At 39.5% G+C, this 24,190-nt stretch overlaps 1 protein-coding gene across 5 annotated transcripts in view; it reads right to left on the bottom strand.

The window, feature by feature from the left end:
• The window catches only part of LOC122973413 (dachshund homolog 2-like), a 133,530-nt gene that overhangs the window by 41,944 nt on the left and 67,396 nt on the right, over positions 1–24,190 (bottom strand). For all 5 annotated transcript variants that reach the window (XM_044340888.1, XM_044340885.1, XM_044340886.1 and 2 more), the window contains exon 4: positions 9,774–9,889. In XM_044340888.1, coding sequence (XP_044196823.1) covers positions 9,774–9,889 — 116 coding nt within the window. The remainder of the gene's footprint in view (positions 1–9,773; positions 9,890–24,190) is intronic.

Here is a 24,190-nt window from a genome sequence, read left to right as displayed (position 1 = left end):
ATCAATTGGTTTCTTTGGATTTTTTTACATTTTTTTTTATTGTGCTTAGCGCCACCTTCAGTACATAAACAAGGAAACACCACAGTCCTGCACACACTGACTGTTTAGTTGTGGAAATGGAAATTAATAAGACAGAAGCAAAACAGATGCAATGTAAAAGGAATATATGAGACACAGGTATAATACACCTTTTGATTAAACTCAAAATATACTTAAGATGTTGATGACAGTTAATGTTTTAAGAGTTTTTTAAATATTTGAGCTCTGCTGTTTGAGAAAGTCTGACACTTTGCATTTACAGTAAATCAAAGCATGAAATAAAAATGAATGAAACTTTGCAGAGATGCAGTTTAAATGTATGTAATCAAGATACAGATGGTATCTTTTTCTATCTTAGTGATGAACTTCAAGATACTTTTCACTCTCTGGAAGTGAGTTCTTCATCGTGTTCGTGTAGAAACCGAATGAAACATCACGTTCTCGATGCAGCTTCTCTTACTTGCGAGTGCAGGACTCCTTCCTTACAGAGTAAAACAGTTAGAATAAGTCATTAACGCCACCCATCATTAAAACATGTACCTCCTTTTGCTACTGTAAGGCCTTTTTCTCAGTAAAAGCCTCCTCCACACAGCAGGCAGTAGAGCTTCCAAATGAGATCTGACAGTGTCCATCTCCAGTACAGTGCGTCAGGATGGTCTTTAATAGCTTTGAGTTTGCTGGTGGAGGCTGCGGGGAGATCTTCGAGAGTCCTAACCCCCTCCCTCCACCTCCAAGCTCGCGTGAAACCCACCCCATTTGGCTGCGGTCGTAAATATTTAATCCGCTGCACCTACATCTCTGACGAAGTGCTCTGAACGCGCTCTCAGAGACGGAGTGACACTTTGAATAAAACAAACAGGAAAACAGAGAAATTGCTCTTTGTGTTCTGAATTTAGAAACACACTGTTCTGGCCTTTTTTTGTTTTTCTTTCTTGCCGCGAGCACTATGCAGTCGATTTGCTCTTGTGCTGAGTCAAATAGATTTCAGCTCTGCGCTCCGGCACTTAGATCGCCCATCTTTAGCTTTCACTCGATGTCCAAGACGCCCATTTGCAGCGGCCATTTTGTATCATCTCTAAAACTGTTTTTTGACTTTAAAATGGTTTTGAGTCTGTTAACAGCTGGACTGGAATTTAGATCATTTGATGATGTGCAATAAATTGAACTTTTCTAATGAGCAAGACTAACAGTAGTAGCGTCAAGGGTTTTATTGACCGTTAAAGTCAATAATTACTGGTTCAATTTAAGAAAAATCAATGTTTAGTGAGTCTATTCTCGTTTAAAGTAATTTTAATGTTCTACTGCCCAATTAAAACCAATAATTAGGGATTCTGTTGCCCAATAAAGTCAATGGTTAGAGGATCTATTACTTATTTAGAGTTAAACTTAAGGCTACTTTAGGTTCTGTTGCCTAATAAAGTTAGTGATTATGATTTCTGTTAACTGTCAATGGTTAGTGGTTTTTTCCTCAATAAAGTCAATAGTTAGGGGTTCAATTAAAAGATATTCCTGTTTAAAATCAATTGTTGGGTCTTCCACGGCCCAAAGTCAATGGTTAGAGTTTATGTTACTTATTCAGAGTAAATTCTTTAGGGTACTAATGAAATTAGTGGTTATGGATTCTGTTGGCTGTTAAAAGTGAATGGTTAGTGGTTTTTCCCCTTAATAAAGTCAATGGTTAATTTCCTGTTAATATCCATGGTTACAGGTTTTATTCCCTATTTGACTTAAAGATTATGGGGTCTATTGCCTAATTAAGTCAATGGTTATAGATTCTACTTGTTATGTCTACATTAAAGGCAAAGTCAGTAATTGTTTTGATTGCATTCAAGTAATTATTGGGGGTTTTATTGCTTAAAATCAATGGTAAGGGATTCATAGATAAGGTTCTGGGTTTCACTCCTTGTTTAATTCATTGGTTGGGGGGATTACTGTATTTATAGGTTCAGTTCCCATTCAAAGTAAACATAATGAACTAATGTACTGTCAAAGTAAATGGTTTCAGTTTTGTTCCCCAGTGAAAGTCAATGAGTGGAGAGCAAAAACTTTATATCATTTATCTTAAATAAGGATATGTGGTACTAAAAAGTACTAACAAGCAAATTAAAAAAGATTTGTGCTATTAATTATGTTTCAACAGTTTTTTTTTGTTTTGTTTTTTAATCACATTTAAAAAACAACATCTCCCCAGAGAACCAACAATTCTCTTATTAGCAGTAATTACTTGCAGGCTGGTGAAAACAAGCTGTTCAGAGTGTTTTATTGTAATGAAGCGTGCTGTATGTTATACTTTATAACCTCATTGATTTTGTTCTGGCAAAACTTCACACTTTTAGCTGTTGATGAGCAGGAATCGTTTAATTAAACTGTAATCTGTGAGATTTATGTTGTTGTTTATTTAGTTGTTTATTTATTTCCACTTTTTTTTTTTTACTGCTGAGGTGTTTCTACTACTGCACATCAGATGTCACCTGTCAATAAAAGAGTGTAGGTGGGGACTGTGGCGTCTTTTTCCCCACATTTCTTATTGCTGCTTATACCAGCAGTTCTTCTTCTACCTTTTTTTCTTCTGTTTATTCCAAGTGGTTAAATTTCACTGAAAAAAAACAACAGTCAGGAGCCAAAATGAACATTTAAACCTGTTTTTCTTGCTGTAATTATTCCTCCTGTTCATACTGACCATCAGAAGATCCCTTTATAATGACCTTACAATGTAAGTGATGGAGGACAGTACAACCTGGTAATTTACAAAGAATTTATACTGTATTACAGGTATTTTCTTACTAAAAGGTATCTGTTCCAAGCTACGTATGACCCACTGAGCAATCTGGTATTTGGGAGGAACTTAACAGAGGGGTTCACATTTCTTCAATTCTTTCATAAAGCAATAGTCAGGAGGTGATAATTAACACTGAAGTAGTTTTTTCTTTCCATAATCATTCCTCCTGTTCATACTGACTATTAGAAGATCATTTCATAAAGCACTTACAATGGAAGTGATGGGAGACAAAATCCACAGTCCTCCTTCTTTGCAAAAATGTATTTAAATTTACAGTTTTTAGTTTATCTGAAGCTAATATGAAGCTTCATCTTTCAACATTACAGTCTTTTTAGTGCCAAAGTTCCTCTTTTTATTACTATACTTCCACTGCAGGTCAACAGGGAAACACAAAGAGGGAATTTGATGCTAAAAAGACTGTAAATGTGTCAGATATCCACTTGATATGACTAACTCAGACTGCTGAAGCCTCATATAAGCTTCACATCAACTTTTAAATGACTGTGTGGACACACTGTGGATTTTGGCCTCCATCACTTCCACTGAAAGCACATTCGAAGGGGATCATTTAATAGTTGGTATGAACAGGAGGAATGATTACAGCGAGGAAAACCTCTTTCACTGTTCATATAAACACCTGACTGCTGGTTTAAGACACACTTGAAAAACTGTGAACCTGCCCTTTAAGTTTAGTAGATTATAACCTGCATATGATGACTATATTAACATGAAACTGCTTTTACTGGATCGACTGGACATATTTCTTGGCATTCAAACAGTGAGATCCTTCTATACAAATGACAGTGTTATATAAGGCTGCAACTAACGATTATATTCTTGATTAATTGAAAATTGACAATCACTGTTCCCCAAAGCCTGAAAAGACGTCTTCAAATGTCTCGTTTCCTTTAAAACCCAAAGATATTCAGTTTACTGTCATAGAAGAGTAAAGAAACCTTTTTCTTTAAAAAAAATGACTCAAAACAATCAATGAAATTATCAAAACAGTTGGAGATTAATTTAATAGTCGGCAACTAATCGACTAACTGTTGCAGCTCAAGCGTGTGAGGCGACTTCCGCCTGCAACCCGGATTCATCTATAAGGAAAAAAGCGGGAAAAAGTGATGCAGGAGGTGGAGGGGAGAAGGGAAAAAAAAAAAAAAGACTTAATGTCGCTTTAGTCCTCTTCAGCCCTCCTCCCCCTTCATCTCTCCCTCTCCTCCTCCTCCTCCTCCTCCTCCTCTCTCTCCTCTCTCCTTCTCTGCAGGTGCACATAAGGGTCCTCAGATGAGTGTATTCTTTTCAGGACAAGATTGAAAGCACTTCATCTGTAACCTACACACAGTACTCGTGTGTGTGTGTGTGTGTGTGTTCAAGTGTGTGTGTGTGTGTGTGCTCATGTGCCAGATGTGTTTATATTTGTTTGTCACTGAAAAATATGTGTATACATGCCAAAAAAAAAAAATGTTGTGTATTCAAAAAACGTCTTTGTGTGTGTATAAAGTGTTTTATGTGTCTCTGTATCTGAAAGTGTTTTTAGCCAAGTGTGTGTTTATGTGAAGTGTGTGTGCATGTGTGTGTGCATGTGTGTGTGTGCATGTGTGTGTGTGTGTGTGTGTATGAGAAGACAAGGCGAACCATTGAGCTGTTTTTGAAGTGAATTAACAAGTCAAATGAGTGCCGCAGCACCCTGCATAGGTTACCACACACACACACACACACACACACACACACACACACACACACACACACACTCCCACGCTTATCATCACAGCCTCTTTGTTAAGGAAGATGAGGCCAATTAAACTGATATCACTCTCTTGTTGTCGTTTAGGCCTCCTCCCTCCCTCCTTCTCTCTCTCTCTCTCTCTTCCTCTCTCATCTTTCACTGTTTCAGCCTCTTTCTGCTCCATCATCTCTTCTTCTTCTTCCATCTCTCTTCATTTTTTTCTTATCTTCTTCCATCTTTTCTCTCTCTGTCTTTGCAGCTTTTCCTCCATCTTTCAGTTTTTCTTTCCACCTTTTTTTGCACAGTTCTTCCTCCATCCTTTCGGCAGTCTCACATCTTCCTCGACTATCTTCTACTTGCATCTTTTTTCTCTAAATCTTTCCTTTTTAACTATTTTCTTCTCCCATCTCTTCTTCTTCTTCCACACACTGTCTCTCTTCTTCCTGTTCTCTCCTTTCTTTTCTCCGCATCCATCTTCATTTCTCTCCTTCTTCTTCTTTTTACTCATCACTCCGTCTCCTCCTCCTCTCTGATCCGTTTATCTTTTCCCTCACCCATCCCGTCGCCTTCTTCTTCTTCTTCTCACTGTTTTTCTCCAAACTCTCTCTCTCTCTCTCTCTCTCTCTCTCACTCCGTGTTTTCTAACAGTGTGATAAATGTCCATCTGTGATTGGCCGATGCCCCCCATCGCCGTGGCGCCCGCGAGGTCGTAAACAACAGCCCGTCTCCCCCGGCAACGTGGCGTCTCCATGGACGCAGGGCAGCTAAGACGACCAACTCTGCGTGTGTGCATGCGTGTGTGTGTGTGTGTGTGTGTGTGTGTGACTGAGGCGGAATGCGACATCCGACGACTGCCAACTGTGTGTATATGTGTGTGTGTGTGTGTTCTATATATGTACTGCGCGCGTGTGTGTGTGTGTTTGTGTGTGTGTGTGCTAATGAGCGATCATAAGTGAGCAAATGTTTTCTCTGGGTTCCACTAATGTTCGACAAACACACACACACACACACACACACACACACACACACACACACACACATCAGGTATGTGTGTGTGTGTGTCGTCAGTAATTGTGTGTGTGTGTCATTAGTATGCCACAGTGAGCTGTGTCCATATGTCACTAAACACAACCATGTTTTATTTATCCTGGAGAGAGAGAGAGAGAGAGAGAGAGAGAGAGAGAGAGAGAGAGAGAGAGAGGAGGGGGAGAGAAGGAGGCCAACAGTCACTGTCAAGGGGACGAGAGAAGGATGGAGGGATGGAGGGAGAGGAAAAAAGGAAATTGGCGAGATGAGGTGAAAAGCATTTCAAGAAAAAAAGATAGTGAGAGAGAGAGAGAGAGGTGAGAGGAGGAAGTGAAAGTATGGTGGAGGAAATTGAAGGAGAGAGATGAAGGATGGAGGGAACAAAAATGAAAGAGAGGAGAGGAAGTTGGGAGAGGGGAAGGTAGAAAGGAAAGGAGGAAAAGAGAGAGAGCAAGATGGCAGGTGAGAAGTTACAAATGAAAGAGAGGAAGGGAGGGAAAAACAGAAGGAAGAAAGGAATAAGGAGGGATGAAAGGCAGGGAGAGTGGAAGGTGAGATGTTAGAAATGAATGATCAAAAAGAAAGAAGGGAGGAAAGATAGGAAGTAAAAGAGATAAAAAAAGAGGAGAGGAAGAAAAGATGGAGGAGAGGACGTTATGAGGGAGTGTAGAAGGTGAAATATTAGAAATGGGAGGAAAGGAAAAAGGAAGGGAAGAAGGGAGGGCATGAAGGAGGGATAGGAGGTAAAAAAGGACAGGAAAAAGGGAGGATCAGAGCAGAAGGAAGGAAAAGAGGAAATACTGAAGCAGGAAAGACAGAGTGCTGAAAGGAAGGAAAGAGATGAGTCAAGGAAGACAGAGGGGAAGAAAAGATGGAGGGAAAGAAGAAGGATAGAGGGGAAAAAGAAATAAAGGAAAGAATAAGGGAAGGAAAGATAGAGGAAACGGAAGAAAGGGAGAAGGAGGGATGAGAAATGATAGAGGTGGGAGAGAGAAAAGAAGGAAGGAAATGAAGGAGAGAGAATGAGGGAAGGAAGGAAGAGAGAGAGAGGAAACGGAAAAAGGGAAGGAGAAGGAAGAACAGGAATGACAGGAGGAGGGAGGGAGAGGGGAAAAAGGAAAGAAGGAATGATAGAAAAGAGGGAAGGAAGCACTAAAGTAGGAAGCGCAGACAGGAGGGAAAGAGATGAGTTGAGGGAGAAAAGAGGGAGGAGAAACGACAGAGTGCAGAAAAAAGAAAGGATAGGAAATAAAAGAAAATCAGGGAAGGAAGGAGGGATAGAAGGAAGAAAAAAGAGGAAAACAGGAATGATGAGGATAAGAGGAAGAAACAGGAAGGAGATAAAGGAGAGAATAAAGAAAGGAAGGATAGAAGAAGAGAGAAGGAAATAAAGGAGAAAAAAGAGGAAGGAAGAAAGAAAGAAGGTGAGGAAGAAGGAGGGAAGAAAAGAGGAAGAAGGAAGGAAGGAAGAGGAAGAGAGAAGGAGGGAGGAGAGGAAATGACAGAGAGCGGTGAGAGGAAAAGAAAGAGAACAAGGGAAGGAAGGAAGGAAGGAAGGAAGGAAGCGATGAAGGAACGCAGAAAGGAGGGTGATGAGTCGAGGAAGAAGGAGGGAAGAAAAGACGGAGGCAGGGAGGGAGGGAGGAAGGGAAAGAGGAGGGAGGGATGGACAGATGGAGGAGTGGGACCCCAGAGACGTGTCATTCATCACACCACCATGCAGTCTGCACTCGTTCACCCTCTCTTTCTCTGCAGGTCTTTTTCTCTTCTTCTTCTTCTTTATAATATGACATCTTTTTTCTCTTCTATTCCTTTTTTTTTATCCCTTTTTTATCCCTCCATCACTGTTAGACTTCCCTCATCCTCTGTCTGTCTCCCCGTCTTTCCATCTTTCCATCCCTCCTTCCACTCGTTTGCTGTCAACCCCTAAACAATCTGTCTTTTCTCTCCTTCCCACCATCTTTTTTCTCTGCATCTCTCTCTCTCTTTTTTTCTGGCAGGCATTTTTAGGTTTCATCATCTCCTCTGGCGACATCCCTCCTTCCTTCCTTCTCTCCATCTTCCCCCACTTCTATCTTTCCCCCTCTCACTGCTTTTTTTTTTCTCTCTTTCACTCAATTTTCACTTTGTGAGCTGAAAAGAAAAAAAAATCTGTCTCTCTCTCTTTTTTTTAAAGCTCTTGTTAAAAGAGGATGGTGAGATGGATGGAGGCATAGATGGAGGAGGAGGAGGAGGAGGAGGAGGAGGAGGAGGAGGAGGAGGAGAGAGGGATGAGTGAGTGAAAGGATGACAGAGGAGGGCAGATTAGGTGAAAGTAAAGAAAGCGAGGAAAGAAAAAAAGGAAGGAGGGAAGGAATGGAGGTAGCTGTGTAGGGAGGAAAGAAGAAGAAGAGATGGAGAAGATAAGGGATGAAGGATGAAAGGATGAGGTGAAAGAGAGGGATGGAAAAAGGAGGAGAAATAAAACAAGAAAATAAGAGGTAGGAAGAAAAGGAGGAAAGAAAAGTGAAGATAGGAAGAGTTTGAAGGAGAATTAAAGGCGACGAATCAGCTTTGCTGCCGATGTGTCTTAGTGGCCAAAAGAGGTACTGCAACCTTTTTTTTAAAAAAAAAGCATTTTTTCCCCGCTATAAAAGTCACACCTGTAAAACTTTTCAAAGTAAACCTCCAAATAAAAACAATATATATTATCTTTATAGATTATCAACTTTTAAATCTTTATGATACATTTTTTTGTAAAACTTCAGCAGAGCCTAGAAAAGTTATTCTTATATATGTGACGTATCCAAATATAACAGCTACTAAAACATTTGATGGCATTGAAATTATTCCACAATAACAACAAAGATGTGAAACCAAGCTGTAACCTCCGGAGCTGAAAGATGAAGCCGATGCGAAAGTGTCAAAAACTGCAGTTCCTTGAACGACCACTTGAGGCTCCAACAGCGAGTCAATCCCCATAGACCCCCATGTTAAAATACCAACTTTACAGCAGAAATAAACATGTTTACAGCCTGGTACAAGAAACAGTTTAGGTCTCTGTAGCTAATTTCCTCTTTCATGACAACTGTACGGAGGGTGAATTTTTTTATAACCTGTTTAAGTTTTATTAATCCGTAAAGTTCTGCATAATGAAGGACATGGCTGCTTTGAGTGACAGGTCCGCCAGCCGCTAGGTGGCTTGTTTCAGCCATTCGGCTCCGCCTCTTTGCCCATTTTTGATTGGCTGACTGCCAAGATGGTGATGGCCGGAGCTCCAAAACTGCTCTTCAGAAACCAATGGATGACGTCACGGTAACTACGTCCATATTTCTATAAAGTCTATGATGTGAACATTGAATACATGACTTTATATGTCAGTCCTGTTTAATCTATTAACACATATTTACATGTGTCCTCCAGATTAAACGTTGGTCCGTAGCGACACATGGAAGCGTTTTCTCATCTGTCGCCCAAAATTAGCAGGATGACATCATTTGTCTGTTATAAATCACTGATGATAAATGAATGTTTTATCATGTGGCAGCGCTGTGGTTAAGGTTTGATTAGGTTTAGTCATAAAAAACAACTCGGTTTGGTTTAAGAAAACATCCGGTTTAAGTTTAAAACATGAAAGAAAGCGTGTTGAAGTGATGTTTGTTGACCCGTCCACCCACCGGGACCTCCTCCCTACACGGACCTCACCGCTCTGAGATAACGTCACCTGATTTCCTGCTTTGCTCCGGTTATAATCACTGAAGAGTTTTTATCACTTGAGCATAAATATGTAATTTTGAAGCATTTGCTGACATGACTGTGACTGTTTTATCTGTTCTGCTGATTTATCTTGAATCTGTTTATTTTTTCAGCTGTTTTACTCTAAAATTTTTTAAAAAAACTGAGCAACAAGGCGAGCAGCTGAAAATTAGGTCAAACTAGACGCCCTTTACTGTGTTCCTGTATGAGTTGAGAACCTTCTCCTACATCTTAACTGAAATAAAACATTAAAAAACCAATTAGTTTATCTGTAAAGTTCAGTACATCGTCTCAAACATGACATGAAAAGTTGACATTTTGGATGTTTTTCACAGGACGACGTATCCCGTCGATATCCATCTGCGTCGCTCCTGTTCAATAAATAAATCCACGGAGAGAATGAAAAGAAGGAGTTAAAGTGATCACTCCTCTCTCTCTCTCTCTCTCTCTCTCTCTCTCTCTTACCAGTGTGTGACAGCAGGTTGGGGGACAGCAGGCCGGGGAGGCCCGGGTGCAGCAGCCTGGGGCTTTCCTGGATCCCTGCACCAGAACAACGCTTCGGAGGACGGCCCGGACGAGAGCTGCAGGGGGAGAGGAAGGAGGAAGAGAGATTAATTACTGTGACACAGAAACACATCCTCAGCCTCCAACACGGAAGATCTGTTGACGTTAGCGGCGCTCGTTTTCATTTTTATGTTGTATTATTTGTATCTCTGTTTATGTTTATCATATGTACTTTTAATTAAGTATTTACATTGTTGAGTATTACTACTTATTATGTAGTTTACAGGCTAAAAACTGAAGGGAGATAAACATGAAGGCAGCACAACAAGTATAAAAAAAAGGGAGCAGAAGCACTTTGGAATGATTAAACATGGACATAAGTGCTATTTATGTCTATTATTATGACTATTTTTAGTTAACTGATCAATCATTTCATCTTTAAGCTGTAAAAAAAATAATGATAAATGCCCAAAGTGATGTTTTTAAACTCCAAACTAATCATTTTCTGACAGAGAACATATAAAACTGGCTAAATGTAAACATTTCTGAAGCTGTAAACAGATTATATATGAATATCAGACATACATCTGGTAAACAGGTGCGCGGGAGATGGAGTCATGTTGATTTTTTATGTATGCATATTTCAAATGTCGATGCTGTAATTGACTCACTTTTGGTTTTTTTTTCTTTTCATATTATAAGTTTATTGCGTTTACTTAAAGATCCCCTGCAGACACGAGACCCCTTTAAGACTGACATGGTTTTTCCACAAAAAAAAAAAAAAAGTTGAGTTAACTCGTTAAAATTACATAAAAAAGGGACATAATGCTTGTGCACCGGAGGCTTCGGGTCTCCACATCACACTTGTATGAGTTGCATACTGGACCACCATTGACTCTGAACTGGTTGTGATGTCACAAATGACACTCGTAGGTACAACGACCCTTCACCTTTACAGCAGATAAATGTGAAAACAAACACACGTCATTCTGCACAGAGAAGCTCAAACACACGCTTGATTAATTGGGTAACAGCCGACGTCAATTTACACTTTCTTCCAAACTTGTAAGACTTCGGTGATGCTGCAGGATTATCAAAGTTATAAAAAAGTCTCATTAAAGTGTCCTGAACGTAAAAAAAATTAAAGTTTTCTTCAATCACCTGCTGCTTTGAGCAGTAAAAGTGCATTAGCTTTCGTTTTCTTTTCTTTCATTTGATACTTGAAGCTTGTTTTTTGGGTCTACGGTGATGGAAAGTGTCTGGTGTACCGTCGGTTCGAGTATCACTTCAGCAGTCAGAGAGCTGACAGCTGGATGTTCCAGCAGAGACAGCAGGTCGCTCAGACGTAATCGAATCACAAACTGACAACACACAGCGCTTTCAGAGTACTTTCACCGGCCGCCGTACTGGAAGAGAGTGAAATTAAAGCCTGATTGGCTGATTTCAAGACACTCCAACAAACAAGGGTGGGGGGGGGGGGGGGGGGTGAGAGGGGGGGTGAAATCTGATTGGTCGTGTGCGGCGGGGTCGTTTTTATAGTCGGTGTCTCCGGGTAAAACGAACGTGACGAGCATGAAACCGTCTTTATACTCTGTGACATTTTCACACCTCCAAGTACTAAAACCGGCAGAAACAGCAGGAGTTGCCACATCCTAAAATATCCCCCACTTTAAAAACAGACAGAGCTCAATTTTTTTTTTTATCACTTTGTTCGGTTCTGGACATGAGAAGAATACTGATGTAAGACATGGAAACACATGTTTATGATGACAGTGACAGAAAATATAGTAAAACAAAAGTACTTGAAGTCTGAAGTCAACACCAGATAAAACTTATATTAATATTCTGAATATCTAAATGTTTTCTTAATGTGTTCGAGGCTTCTAACATCCAGGTTGCTGGTCAGGTTCAACCTGGTGGGAGCTTAATTCAATTAAATATGTGCACGTTTGCTTTTTTTTTTTTGGCTGATTCCACTATTTTTAGACTAAATTTGACAACTTTTAGGCCAAATATATTAATGATTCAGTATTTCTCATCCATTTAATTCACAAATTACTTCCTAGGGAGGTTTCCTGGAAGTAATTAAGTTAATTGGAACTAATTTAAGAGAACATATAAGGAATTATTGGGAAATATAACTGAACAGATAACTCAATAAATACAATATAGAACAATTAAAACATTTCATTTTGATTTTTGGGGTGTTGTTGGCGGGAATCTCACCTCCTGACCTCAATATTTCTAAAATCTTGGCTCCAACCAACACACACAAACTCAATAAAACTTAATGTATATTTGTAGATTTTTAGGTCTAAGTTGCCAGAGGTTGAGTTTACAATTAGTCGATTAGTTGCCGACTATTAAATTAATTGCAAACTATTCTTTTAGGGAAAAAAAGGTACAAATTCTCTGATCCCAACTTCTCAAACGTGATTATTTTCTATTTTTTTTTAATTTTCTGTGAATATCTTTGGGTTGTGGACTCTTGGTTGGGACATTAAAGATATTTTAATTGGCATCTTGGGCTTTTTGGAAACAGTGAACGACATTTTTTTAAGTTTAAAACATCCAATGAGAGAGCCAGTGAAAGAGACGTTAACTTTGAGTGAAGCTAAACATGCTAACGCTGATGTAAAACACCATCTCTCACAAACACAAGCACAATTATACATGTTCTACATTTGCAAGTGAGCCCGAATACACCACTACAACACACACACACACACACGTACACAAGCCTCTCTCTCTCTCTCTCTCTATTTCTGTCACACATGCACAAATACATAACCTACTGTATTATGCATGTGCACGTAGGCATAAATAATCACTCAAACACAAGAATACAGTAACTGCACACTAAACATAAAAGGTACACACACACACACACTCACTCAGGAGGTGCGCATGCAGGCCAACTCTCTGCAGGGTGGCTAAGTAACAGATGGCCGTCCAAAGTCATTTACACCTAGAGAGAGAGAGAAAGAGAGAAAGCGAGAGAGAGAGAAAGACAGAGAGAAAAAGGAAGAAAGCAAGAAAGAAAGAAAGAGAGGACCAAAAACTAAGAGCTGTACAAGACATCGCTACAGCTACACCGGATGAGAATAAAATAGAATAAACCCTGAATGAATAGTCAGAATGAGACATGAAGTAGAGGAATATTAAACAACTACAACCAAAAAGACAAGAGCGAAACTGTGATGACGCTGTAATGACAGTAGTGACGCTAACCGAGAGCTACTTCCAAGGCTAAGGAGTGGTCTATTATTAGCTAACCATGCTACAATATTATTAGCATCATAAATTTGATCTTTATTGGATTTGACGCTCCCAAACTTGTTACCTGAGACAGCGTTATGTTAGCTGAACACTTCGGTACTGTATAAAACATGATACTCTACTGTATTATAGTACTACGGCTAACTAGCTGCGCCGCAATACAAATGTAGCTTTAGCCTCAATCTGTTGCCTGATTTCTTGTTTAGCCATAAAGTTCATATTTAAGACCTTTCAAATCAGCAGCAGACAGAGGCTGCGTCTGAAATCACTTTCTGTTTACTAAATAGTAAATGGATCCACTAAATAGTGCCCTCAAAAATTCCACAGTGGAGCAAAAAAGTAGCGTCCATGCTAACAATCACACACAATGAAACAATGTTTGTCTTTTTTCTACTTTTATCTGAAATTGAACACCTTTTGTTTCAAAAATTACTGTGAATTTCAAGCTACAAATCTGCAAACCACATACATGCAGTGCTAGAACGCAACGCTCAACAGGCATAGCAACAGTAACTAAGGAGGGCGGGGCTTAGTGAAGCATTAAAAGGGACATATCATGCTTTTTGTGGTTTTCTGTTATTTATATACCGTTATGATGTCAGGAGTCTGTGTTAAACACTGTCAAAGTTACGAAGCTTGAGGTGAACGTAAGTATAAAGATCGGATTTCAGTTTGAACATGTACAGATGTATTTTAGAAGTTGACATTTTGGGTAAAGAACGAGAAAAAGTAGCTGCAACTTCCAAAAGCTGACCAATCAGAACAGAATAGATTCATCAGGAGGCGGGCCTTAAAGAGACAGGAGCTAATACGACCTGTTTCAGACAGAGGCTGAACTGAGGGGCTGCATAAAGGGCCAGTAGAAGATAAATAAGGAGTTTTTTGAACTGTAAATCATGCAAACATTAGGTTTGGGCTGATGGATTTGGCTGAATTTTCAAACCAGTTTGATATTAAGCCAAATACTGGACTGGACCAGTAATACTGAATTTTACCTCTAGGTGTCACACAGCACTCCGCTAGCCGCTAATACTAGCCGCTCCCAAGTAGATCATAACAAGAGCCCATGAATGAGAGTGTAGCAACTTTTACTTCTCACAACAACCATTCAACTTAACTTTTCTTCTTGTTCTAGGGTGCCGTGTGTAGCCGCGGTGCTATGCTAGCGATGCTAGCTATGCTAACTAGCTTCTAGCTGCCATGCAGGCTGGTAAAATGATCCGTTGCGTCCGCAGGTTCTTTTAAAAACACAAGCTGCTCTCAGACTGCTGGAAGCTGTCAGCAGCACGGCCGGGTTTATCCGGGTCATGGGTGAGATCTAGTCCGGGTCATAATGTCATAACGACAAACGCCAGTTCAGTCGGTTTGCATAAAATCAAACCGGTTTAAGCTCGCACACTGGACCAGACCGGCAAAACCAGAAACCGACCCAACCTTAGCAAACATATTCCAGTAGAGGCCCAGATTAAAACTATAGATCTGTAAATGTTGACGATATGTCCCCTTTAATCACTATTAAATTATACTAATAAAGAGTCGAGTGGATGTTGAGCTTTTCAGGAACATGTAAGTATATCGGTCAGATCCCACTGGGAGTCGTAGAGAGAGGAGGGAGAGAGAGAGAGAAAGTGTGTAAAAAGATGTGGAGAGAAAATGTCTGAAAATGTTTTGGGGTGTGATCCTGTACGTGAGAAAAAGACACACACACACACACACGCTAACACACACACTCACACGCTAACACACACTCACACGCTAACACACACACGCTACGAGAGAGGCAGAGGAGCATGAAGAAAGGGAAAACATGAACCTTCACTTTTCCTCTGAACTCTGCTTCACCTCTCTTTGTACCACACATACACTTATACAATAAACACACTATTCTCTCTCTCTCTTTAACACACACGCACACACACACGCACACACACACACACATATATACACACAGGTGTTTGCATTCAGACCTTAAAGCCTTTCCATCAACAAATGTCCTGCTACCTTTCAACTTCAACACTCATACAATGGATACATGTTACACTACCAGGTGTGTGTGTGTGTATGTGTGTGTATGTGTGTGTGTGTTCATCTGCATCCATCCATGTATAAGCAACATTAAGGTGTGTATGCGTGTGTCCACGTGAATCCATGCCGTGTGTATATGTGTGCAAAGGACACATGATATCGCCTTCTCATTAGCCTTACGGTTCTTTGTTCAGAGTAATGACTGCAGTGTGTGTGTGTGTGTGTGTGTGTGTGTGTGTGTGTGTGTGTGTGTGTGTGTGTGTCCCGTAGGGTTGCCATATGTTGGGCATTAATCCTCGTCAACGGTCCACTCTCCTTACTGCACCGAGCACAGGAACAAAGAGCAGGTCACACACACACATCAAACACACACATGATGCTTTCACATCTTAAAAAAAAAAAAAAAAAAAAAAAAAAAGAGGAAACGTACATTTACTCTTATACATGCTACACACACATGTTTACTTAGGCCACTTTTGGAGACATTACAGTCATTTCCTGGAGACCTAACCCTTTACTTTAACCTTAATGACCCCAAAAATCAGTCTTTTCTCGAACGGGGTCACAGGCTTTTGTCCCCCCCAAATTGGACAAACCGTCCCCCAATTATCTGGTCTTTAGTCTGAAACGTGTCCCCGAAAGTAGGATAAGTCAGACCCACACATACACACAGCCAGTCCGCTGACCTACATTCATTTTTTAACCCTTAACCTCGACACGCATTCAGACCCTTAAATAGAAACAAATCCGTTCGTCCTTCTCTGGCGGCGTTTCGTCGCTTCACCTGCCCCTCGCACATCATCGCTCTCGTATGAAGCCGTTATACAAACAGGTAAGCCGTTGACCTTTGACCTCTGACCTTCTTATGCTATGAAGTCAAAGTCACCCTGTAAAGCAGCACAGCAATCAGACCTCAGTTCCTCTTTGATGTGATTTTCTTTTGAAGTAAAGAATAAATTAATTAGATGTAAGGCTTTAATTAACAATTATTTTCATTAGTGATTAATATACTGATTATTTTCTTGACTAATTGATTAATTATTTAGCCTATAAAATACCTGAAAAGTGAGTGTGATGTCGTCAAATTGTCTGTTTTGGTCAATCAAACTGTCCAAAATACAAACATATTGAATTTACAATCACACAACATCAAGAATAGCAGCAAATCCTGGAAAACGTTTCATATTTTCTACTTTAAAAACAACTTAAACGATTATAATTGATGATAAAAAGATGAATGGACTATTTGTTGCAGCTCTAATGTGATGATTAACAGGAAGAAACATCTGCAAATTAAAACTTGTTTGACCACAAAATCTATAAAAACCAATAATATAACAACATAGTTTATATCAATAAGAATTGTGCTAAATGTTTCCACATATTTTATATTTATTAGTTAAAAGTGGACTTAATGTGACACAACGTCTGGTTTCTGGACTTTTTAGGCAAAGACTAAAATGTGTTTCTTTAAATCACTGATATATGAAAACTGCCCAAAGCTGTTATCAACTGTCAGGTCAGACACGTAATCTTGTTTACTTTCTTTCTTCTGTTTTTTTGATGCGATAAAATCAAAAGTTTGCCACATTTGCGCCGCTTTATCTTGGCAAACGCTCCCCGTACGTCCTGTACAACAACAACAGCGTTTGGTTTTCTTTCGTCCGATGACGTGTTTATATTCCTCTAATTAAGGCATCAGAAATCATTCTGGTATCGCTACCAAAACACCGAGTACCGTTATCTGCATCAGCGTGATGTCATGAATGATGCACGAGAATCTGCATCATTACATCCCGTTGCCCGGTAACGACACACTGGTTGTAAACCTGACCTGACCTTTCTACCTGAGACTGATTGTCAGACTAAATCAGGGAATTTCAAGCAGAAATATCATTTAATATTCACAGGAAACTACTCAACCATTTATCCCAAGATTCCCAAGACCACGGAAGCACGCACACACATTTTGATGTCATGTGTTTTAGTGATGCAGTGCTTTTCCGACTGTAGACTTGTGATATGCTAGCGTTAGCTTGCAGAGTTTGCACTGGATCTCATTTTATTTTGAAGGAGCTTCACACACAACTTTTTGACGGCTGTAATTAGTATTTGCATGTTTCTCCTGTTTGTGCAGCAGCATCGAGCTCATTTCACAACACTAAAATAAAGCTGCAAGCGGCAGTTTGCAGGTTCAAATGTTTTTGCGCTCAACAGAAGGAAAATTAAAACCTGCGAGCAGCAACGAGCCGGTTTCAGGCTTCACAAAGGTGAGAAGAGTCACTTCAGTGAGTTTAATTCTGTTTAATGAAGAAGTGAAACCAGTCACACGCTTGTCTCATCATCACAAACTTGCAGCATTTCAATAATATCAATAATAAAGAATCTCGGTGTGTGTGTTCAGGAAGTAACGCCGGACGTCTCCGGTGAGTTTAAGATGTTAAAAAGAACATTTTTCAATATGTTTATGACACAGAGAGCAGTGAACTGTGCTCCGCTGTTATACAGAACAAGATAACTTCAGATGTGTTAAACAAAAGCTCTGCAAGTTATTTTGTGTGTAAAAACTGTAAAATGTCTCAATCAGCTCACATCTTGGTCACAATTAATTTAATTAATTTACTGTAAGATTTCCTCCTCAACATCCTCAAACATGTTATCTGTTCCTTTAAAAACATGAATAAAGGCTGATAACACTTTTTTAAAACTGTAAAATATTGATATCAGTATCAACCTCTAATAGAAATAATAAAGATATGATCATATCTTCATGGCGTTCCTACCACTGTCTGCACTTTATTCATGCATATATACACCAAACACACACTTTCTCTTCTATTTTGTATTCTTTATTTTATTGTACATTTTATAGTCTTATTCTCTGTGTATTTATTCAGACTCTTCCCCTCACAGGGATCAATGAAGTGTTTTATTATCTCATATGATTCCAGTGAAAGTTGATAAATGATAATATTGATATTTTTGTCCAGTGTTTGTCAGAAATCCAGTGTGAATCCACAGTGAGCTGCTTGTAAATTCAGCGCTGTGTAAAGTACTGAACTGATTTAAACTACAGAGATGATTTTTGTAGATTAGGACAAAGACGGCACCTTCTCCCCGTCTTACAAAAGATTTCTCTTAAAATCTGACACATTGGTTCAAAAAAGGGAAACTCCAGAGACAGAACAGTCAGCTGTTGTCTGTCTTCAGTAATTATAATAATGTCTCATAATCACCGAGGTAACGATTTATTGATGTTAATTAAAATGAGACGCACGGAAGCTTTCCAAATGTTTGCTGCTGATGTATTTTTTTGTTATTTGATGACCTTTTAATTGGCCAAGAACACAAAAAACATGCCACGAATACGGAAAACATAAAGCTTGACATTTCACACACACACACACACACACACACACACACACACACACACACACACACACACACACACACACAATGATCTGATGAGCCACCTTGAAGTAAGTCTTCCCACTTTGACACACACGCACCCTCGCCTGTCCTCCCAAATGGCCGTTTCTATGGCAACGGAGCCTTGATCAATACTCCGTCATTGGCTCTGATGGCCGGTCAGGGTCGGTCACACACACACACACACACACACACACACACGCATACATACACATACACACACACACACACACACACACAAACAAGCATGGCGGTGAATAAGCACGGACTCGCTAACACGTTTGACAGATTGATTTAGCTCTGAACGTGCAGAGGTCACACACACACACACACACACACACACACACACACACACACACACACACACACACACACACGCATTAAAACGGACACACACACACACACGCATTAAAACGGACACACACACACACTGCGTAGTTTATCAAAGCCTGGTGCGGTCAATACACGGGGTAGAGCGAGGGGTCAACCCTCTTTAGCTAAAATCTTTCATCTTCCTCTCCCTCCTTTCTTTTATCTCTCCATCAGCCGCTCATCCGTTTCTCCTCCTTTTTTGTTGTTGTTGTTGTTTTTCTTCTTCTCTTTCTTTCGTTTTTCTGTTTCAATCCTCCGTCATCTTGAGATTTAAATGTTTTCTCGTCATATTTGGTTTCTTTCTATCATTCTACCTCCTTTTTCCTCCTTTATAGGCTGAAAAATGTACATTGAACTTATTTAGTTTTCACTTTTATGAACTTTTTTTCCCCTTTTACACGTATTTATTCATTATTTATCCGTCTATATGCACGTCTCTGCACATATTTTATGTTCAGTCATTTTTATTTTGATATGATTTCTAGTTTTGTTTATCAATTATTCATGAACAAAATAGATTCTGGTTAAAAAGCAGAAAAACTAACTGACCTGTAGAGACTTAACAGACACTAAATACTAAAACAACACAAAACTAACGATCATTTTCATTATCAATCAATCTGTTGATTATTCTCTCCAGTAATCGATCAGTTGTTTGGCCCATAAAACGTCTGGAAACGGTGAAACACGTCCGTCAAACCCAAAGATATTCAGTTTACTGTCATAAAAGACTAAAAAAAACTGTAAAATATTCACATTTGAGAAGCTGGAATCAGAGAATTTGGACATTTTTTATCTTGAATAAATGACTCCAACTGATTAACAGCTTATAAAAATAGACGACTGATAAATTAAATAGTTGTAAGTGATAAATAATTCTTATATAATAAATAAAAACAGTAACATGATGTAAATAATTCATAGTTTCAAGGAGGAAGTCTGTCCAGCATGTAGTGTTTTCTGGTTTTGTTGCTTTTAACCTTGCACTGTTTTTATTTTTATTTTATTTTTATTATTTTGTTTTTGTTCAGAATAAAATATAACTTTATTGTCCACCAATGTGGGTGGACTCTTAGTCTCCACCGCCTCCCTCTCTCTCTCTCTCTCTCTCTCTCTCTGTCTGTTTCCTGTCTCCCAATATCTCGCCCCATCATAAATCCTGTCACAGATATACGTCCTCATCCTCCGTGTGTGTGTGTGTGTGTCTTTATTCTTTGTTTTGTTGCCAAAGAACAATCTATTCTTTTTAAAGAGACAACAGAGAAATGGGATATATGTCTGTCCACACACACACACACACACACACACACACACACACACACACACAGGGGCATCATAATCATGGACGCTCACGGACTCACGGAGCGAACAAGAAAGAGAGAGAGAGAGATAGATAGATAGAGAGAGAGAGAGAAGAAGAAGAAGAGAGAGAGAGAGATGGATGTTTACTTTCCTCTGGGCTTCCGCCTCTTTGATTGGACAGATGAATGACTTCATTGTGTGTGTGTGTGTGTGTGTGTTTGTGTATCAGTGTGTGTTTCCTCCTTTTTGTGTGTGTGTGTGTGTGTGTCTTTCACTTTGAAAGAGGGGAAGGAGATGGAGAAGAAGAAGATACATAAAGAAAAGAAAGAATGGAGAGAATGAAGTGAGTAAGACAGGAAAAGAAAAGAAAAAACAAAGGACGAGTAGAAGAAGACAGAGGTAGAGTGAAGTAGCCAATAATAAGTATTGATTGATAAGGGAAGTAGAGCGAAAATAATAGGGAGAAAAAAAAAAATCACCTTAAAACCCCGAGTGGAAGAAAACAGGAAAAATACATTGATTAACTGATGACATCTCTCTCTCTCTCTCTCTCTTTTCTTCTCATCCCTCGCTTTCCCCCCCCCCCCCCCCTCCTTCTGTTTATCACCATCATCTCTGGCTCCTCCTTGTTGTCGTCGCTATTCATCTTTCTACTTCCTGTTTCAATCTGGTGTTTATTTTCTTACCTCTGCTGCTCTATTTTTAACTATCAGTCCATCTTTTCATCCATCTGGTTTTTTTTCATCCAGTGGTTCCCAAGCAGGGCGATTATTGTGCAATTTTTTTAATATAATTTCATTAAATTTATTTTATTTTATACATATTTTTTTCAAATATATGAAAACAGAAGAAGTCAAAAACAATATTAGAATCTCTGAACATGTTATAAAATATGGGTGGTGCCCTGGTGGCGAGGGGGGACCTTTGTTACATGTCATACCCCTCTCGCTCTCCACTGACTGTCAAATAAAGACAAAAAAATGCAAAAATCGCCCAAAAAAGATTAAAAAAAACAAAAATTCTCATTGGTGTCATGGTCTAAAAAGGTTTGGGAACTGTCATGTACTGTATCAATCTGTTTATCCATCTATCAATCATCTATCAATCATCCATCTGTACAACAACATCTATCTATTATGTATATTTCCATCCATCCAGCTGTCTAAACATCCAGATGTTTGACTGTTAATGTACATACATACATCTACCCATCTATTTATCCATCTGTATATCTATTTCCATATCTGTCTATTCATGTATCAGTCTATATTATCCATCCATCCATTTATACATCTATCAACCTTTATATCATCCATCCATCCATTTATACATCTATCAACTTATATATTATCCATCCATCCATTTATACATCTATCAACCTATATATTATCCATCCATCCATTTAGACATCTATCAACCTATATATCATCCATCCATCCATTTATACATCTATCAACCTGTATATCATCCATCCATCCATTTATACATCTATCAACCTATATATCATCCATCCATCCATTTATACATCTATCAACCTATATATCATCCATCCATCCATTTATACATCTATCAACCTATATATCATCCATCCATCCATTTATACATCTATCAACCTATATATTATCCATCCATCCATTTATACATCTATCAACCTATATATCATCCATCCATTTATACATCTATCAACCTATATATCATCCATCCATCCATCCATTTATACATCTATCAACCTATATATTATCCATCCATCCATTTATACATCTATCAACCTATATATTATCCATCCATCCATTTATACATCTATCAACCTATATATCATCCATCCATCCATTTATACATCTATCAACCTATATATTATCCATCCATCTATTTATACATCTATCAACCTATATATCATCCATCCATCACATATCCGTCCTTCCATTCATCCATTTTCCTCTATCCATTTTTCATCCAGCTCTGCATCATCTATCTATCCATGCATCAATCTATATTTCCATCCTTCCACCTATGTATCTATCTATCTATCTATCTATCTATCCATCTATCCATCCATCTATCTATCTATCTATCTATCTATCTATCTATCTATCGTTCAGCCACTCTCTCTCTCTCTTTCTCTTTCTCCAGAGGAACAGGTGTGCAACGGGACAAGAGACAAAAACACTCCTGCATTTTTAACCAGCACCTATTAAATATTAAACACCACACACACACACACGCTCTCTCTCTCTCTCACACACACACACACACACACACACACACACACATATATGCACACACACCGGCCGACACACAATTGCTGACGAGACAAGTTATACAGGTCGATGGGCTAACGTGTGTCTGCATGTCTGTGTGTGAGTGTGTGATGGCTTTAAGCGTCATTACCTTACTTCCTAGGCATGTGGGCAAACACATGCACGCGCGCACACACACACACACACACACACACACACACACACACACACACGCACGCACACGGAGGCAGGGATAATTCATACAGGCATACACGGTGCTCTCACATGTTAGCATTTAAGAGGTAAAACTATAACAGACTCCATGCTTTCTCTCTCTTTCTCTCTCCCTCTCCCTCTCTGTCCGTCTCCCCCTCCTCCTCCCCCTCCTCCTCCTCCTCCTCCTCCTCTCTCCTTCTCTTTGAAGTGCTCCATAACAAACTATAACAACAGGAAGTTTTCAATGCGCCACATTGAGAAGGAATGTCACATATGGTAAGAGGGAAGGAGGGAGTAATGAACACAGAGAGGCAGGATTAGAGGGTACAGTGTGAGAGAGACACACAGAGATAGACAGATAAAATGCTTCTTAACTCGTTGAATTATTGGATGTTTTTACTTGTTTTTAATTTGTTTCATTTATAAGCTTATGGTACGGTCATTATATGTCACTAAGCATGCCTCATATTAGAAATTAATGCATTAATTTTGCATGTAAGTAGTGCTACACATGCTCTAGGAGACTTTAAGGGGGGAAAAAACGAAAAATGGAGACTGAAATTTTGCATTTTTTTTGTCCATAAGTTTTCAATGCAGCACAAATCTCCATATATGATTGAATTGTTTTGACTCAACAGTTGACTTCCATTCAAAAAGTGTCAACTTCTCTCTAGAAATACTGATGCAATCGTTGTTTTCAACGAGGCATTATGGTCTCAGTCGCTAAATTCAGGCCTTCTAATAAGCGCGCTGGTGTTCGTTGTGGAAATTATTGCTCCACTAATAAGATTTGCAGACTTATAGCAGCTTTGATGTCTGCTGCGTGGGCGTTGATTGACAGTTGGCTCACCTGCTGCTCTGAGTCAGACTATCGTCGCAATAATTCGGTAAATTTAATGTTTCTTGACTACGATACCTGCCCTGTTAGCACAATTTAGCGTTAGCTTCAGTCCTAGCTAGCAGGGCGTGTTTCAGCACTCTTTATTTGGAAGTGCTGGCTTTAGACGGCTCAGATGCAAACCAAATATGTGATGTCACACCTCGCTACGTCCATCTTTATACACGGCCGAGAAGAGAACAGCACGGCCATGTTTGTAGTTCTGTTTCTGAAAAGTACGGACACATTTAAACGTCGGTTTCGCCCATGCGCACGATCACGAAAACACTTTGGAAGATGCAAACTTCTGCCAGATAACAACAACAAAATAATGTTTGTATTTCCTGTGAGAATCCCGTGTGACCGTATGAGGTGACGTACGGGGCCGGCGTGGCGTGCTACTAGCATCAGGAAGGGGTGGCTCACTGAGCTGACCGCCGCCTCAGAGGAGAAACATGCAAGAAAGATGAAGAGAGGGACGGCGGCGAAGGAGGGATGAATGTAATGAGGAGAGACGTGTGACACATGAACGAGGGAGAGAAGGAGGGAGGGGGATGAGGAGGAGGAGGAGTGAAGGAGGCGAGAGATGAAAATGAAGAAGAGAAGAAGGGCAGTAAGAGAAAGAAACACTTGCCCCAGCC

The sequence above is a fragment of the Thunnus albacares genome, chromosome 22, assembly GCF_914725855.1.
Source record: "Thunnus albacares chromosome 22, fThuAlb1.1, whole genome shotgun sequence".
Taxonomy (NCBI): domain Eukaryota; kingdom Metazoa; phylum Chordata; class Actinopteri; order Scombriformes; family Scombridae; genus Thunnus; species Thunnus albacares.
This window is presented reverse-complemented; position numbering and strand designations above follow the sequence as displayed.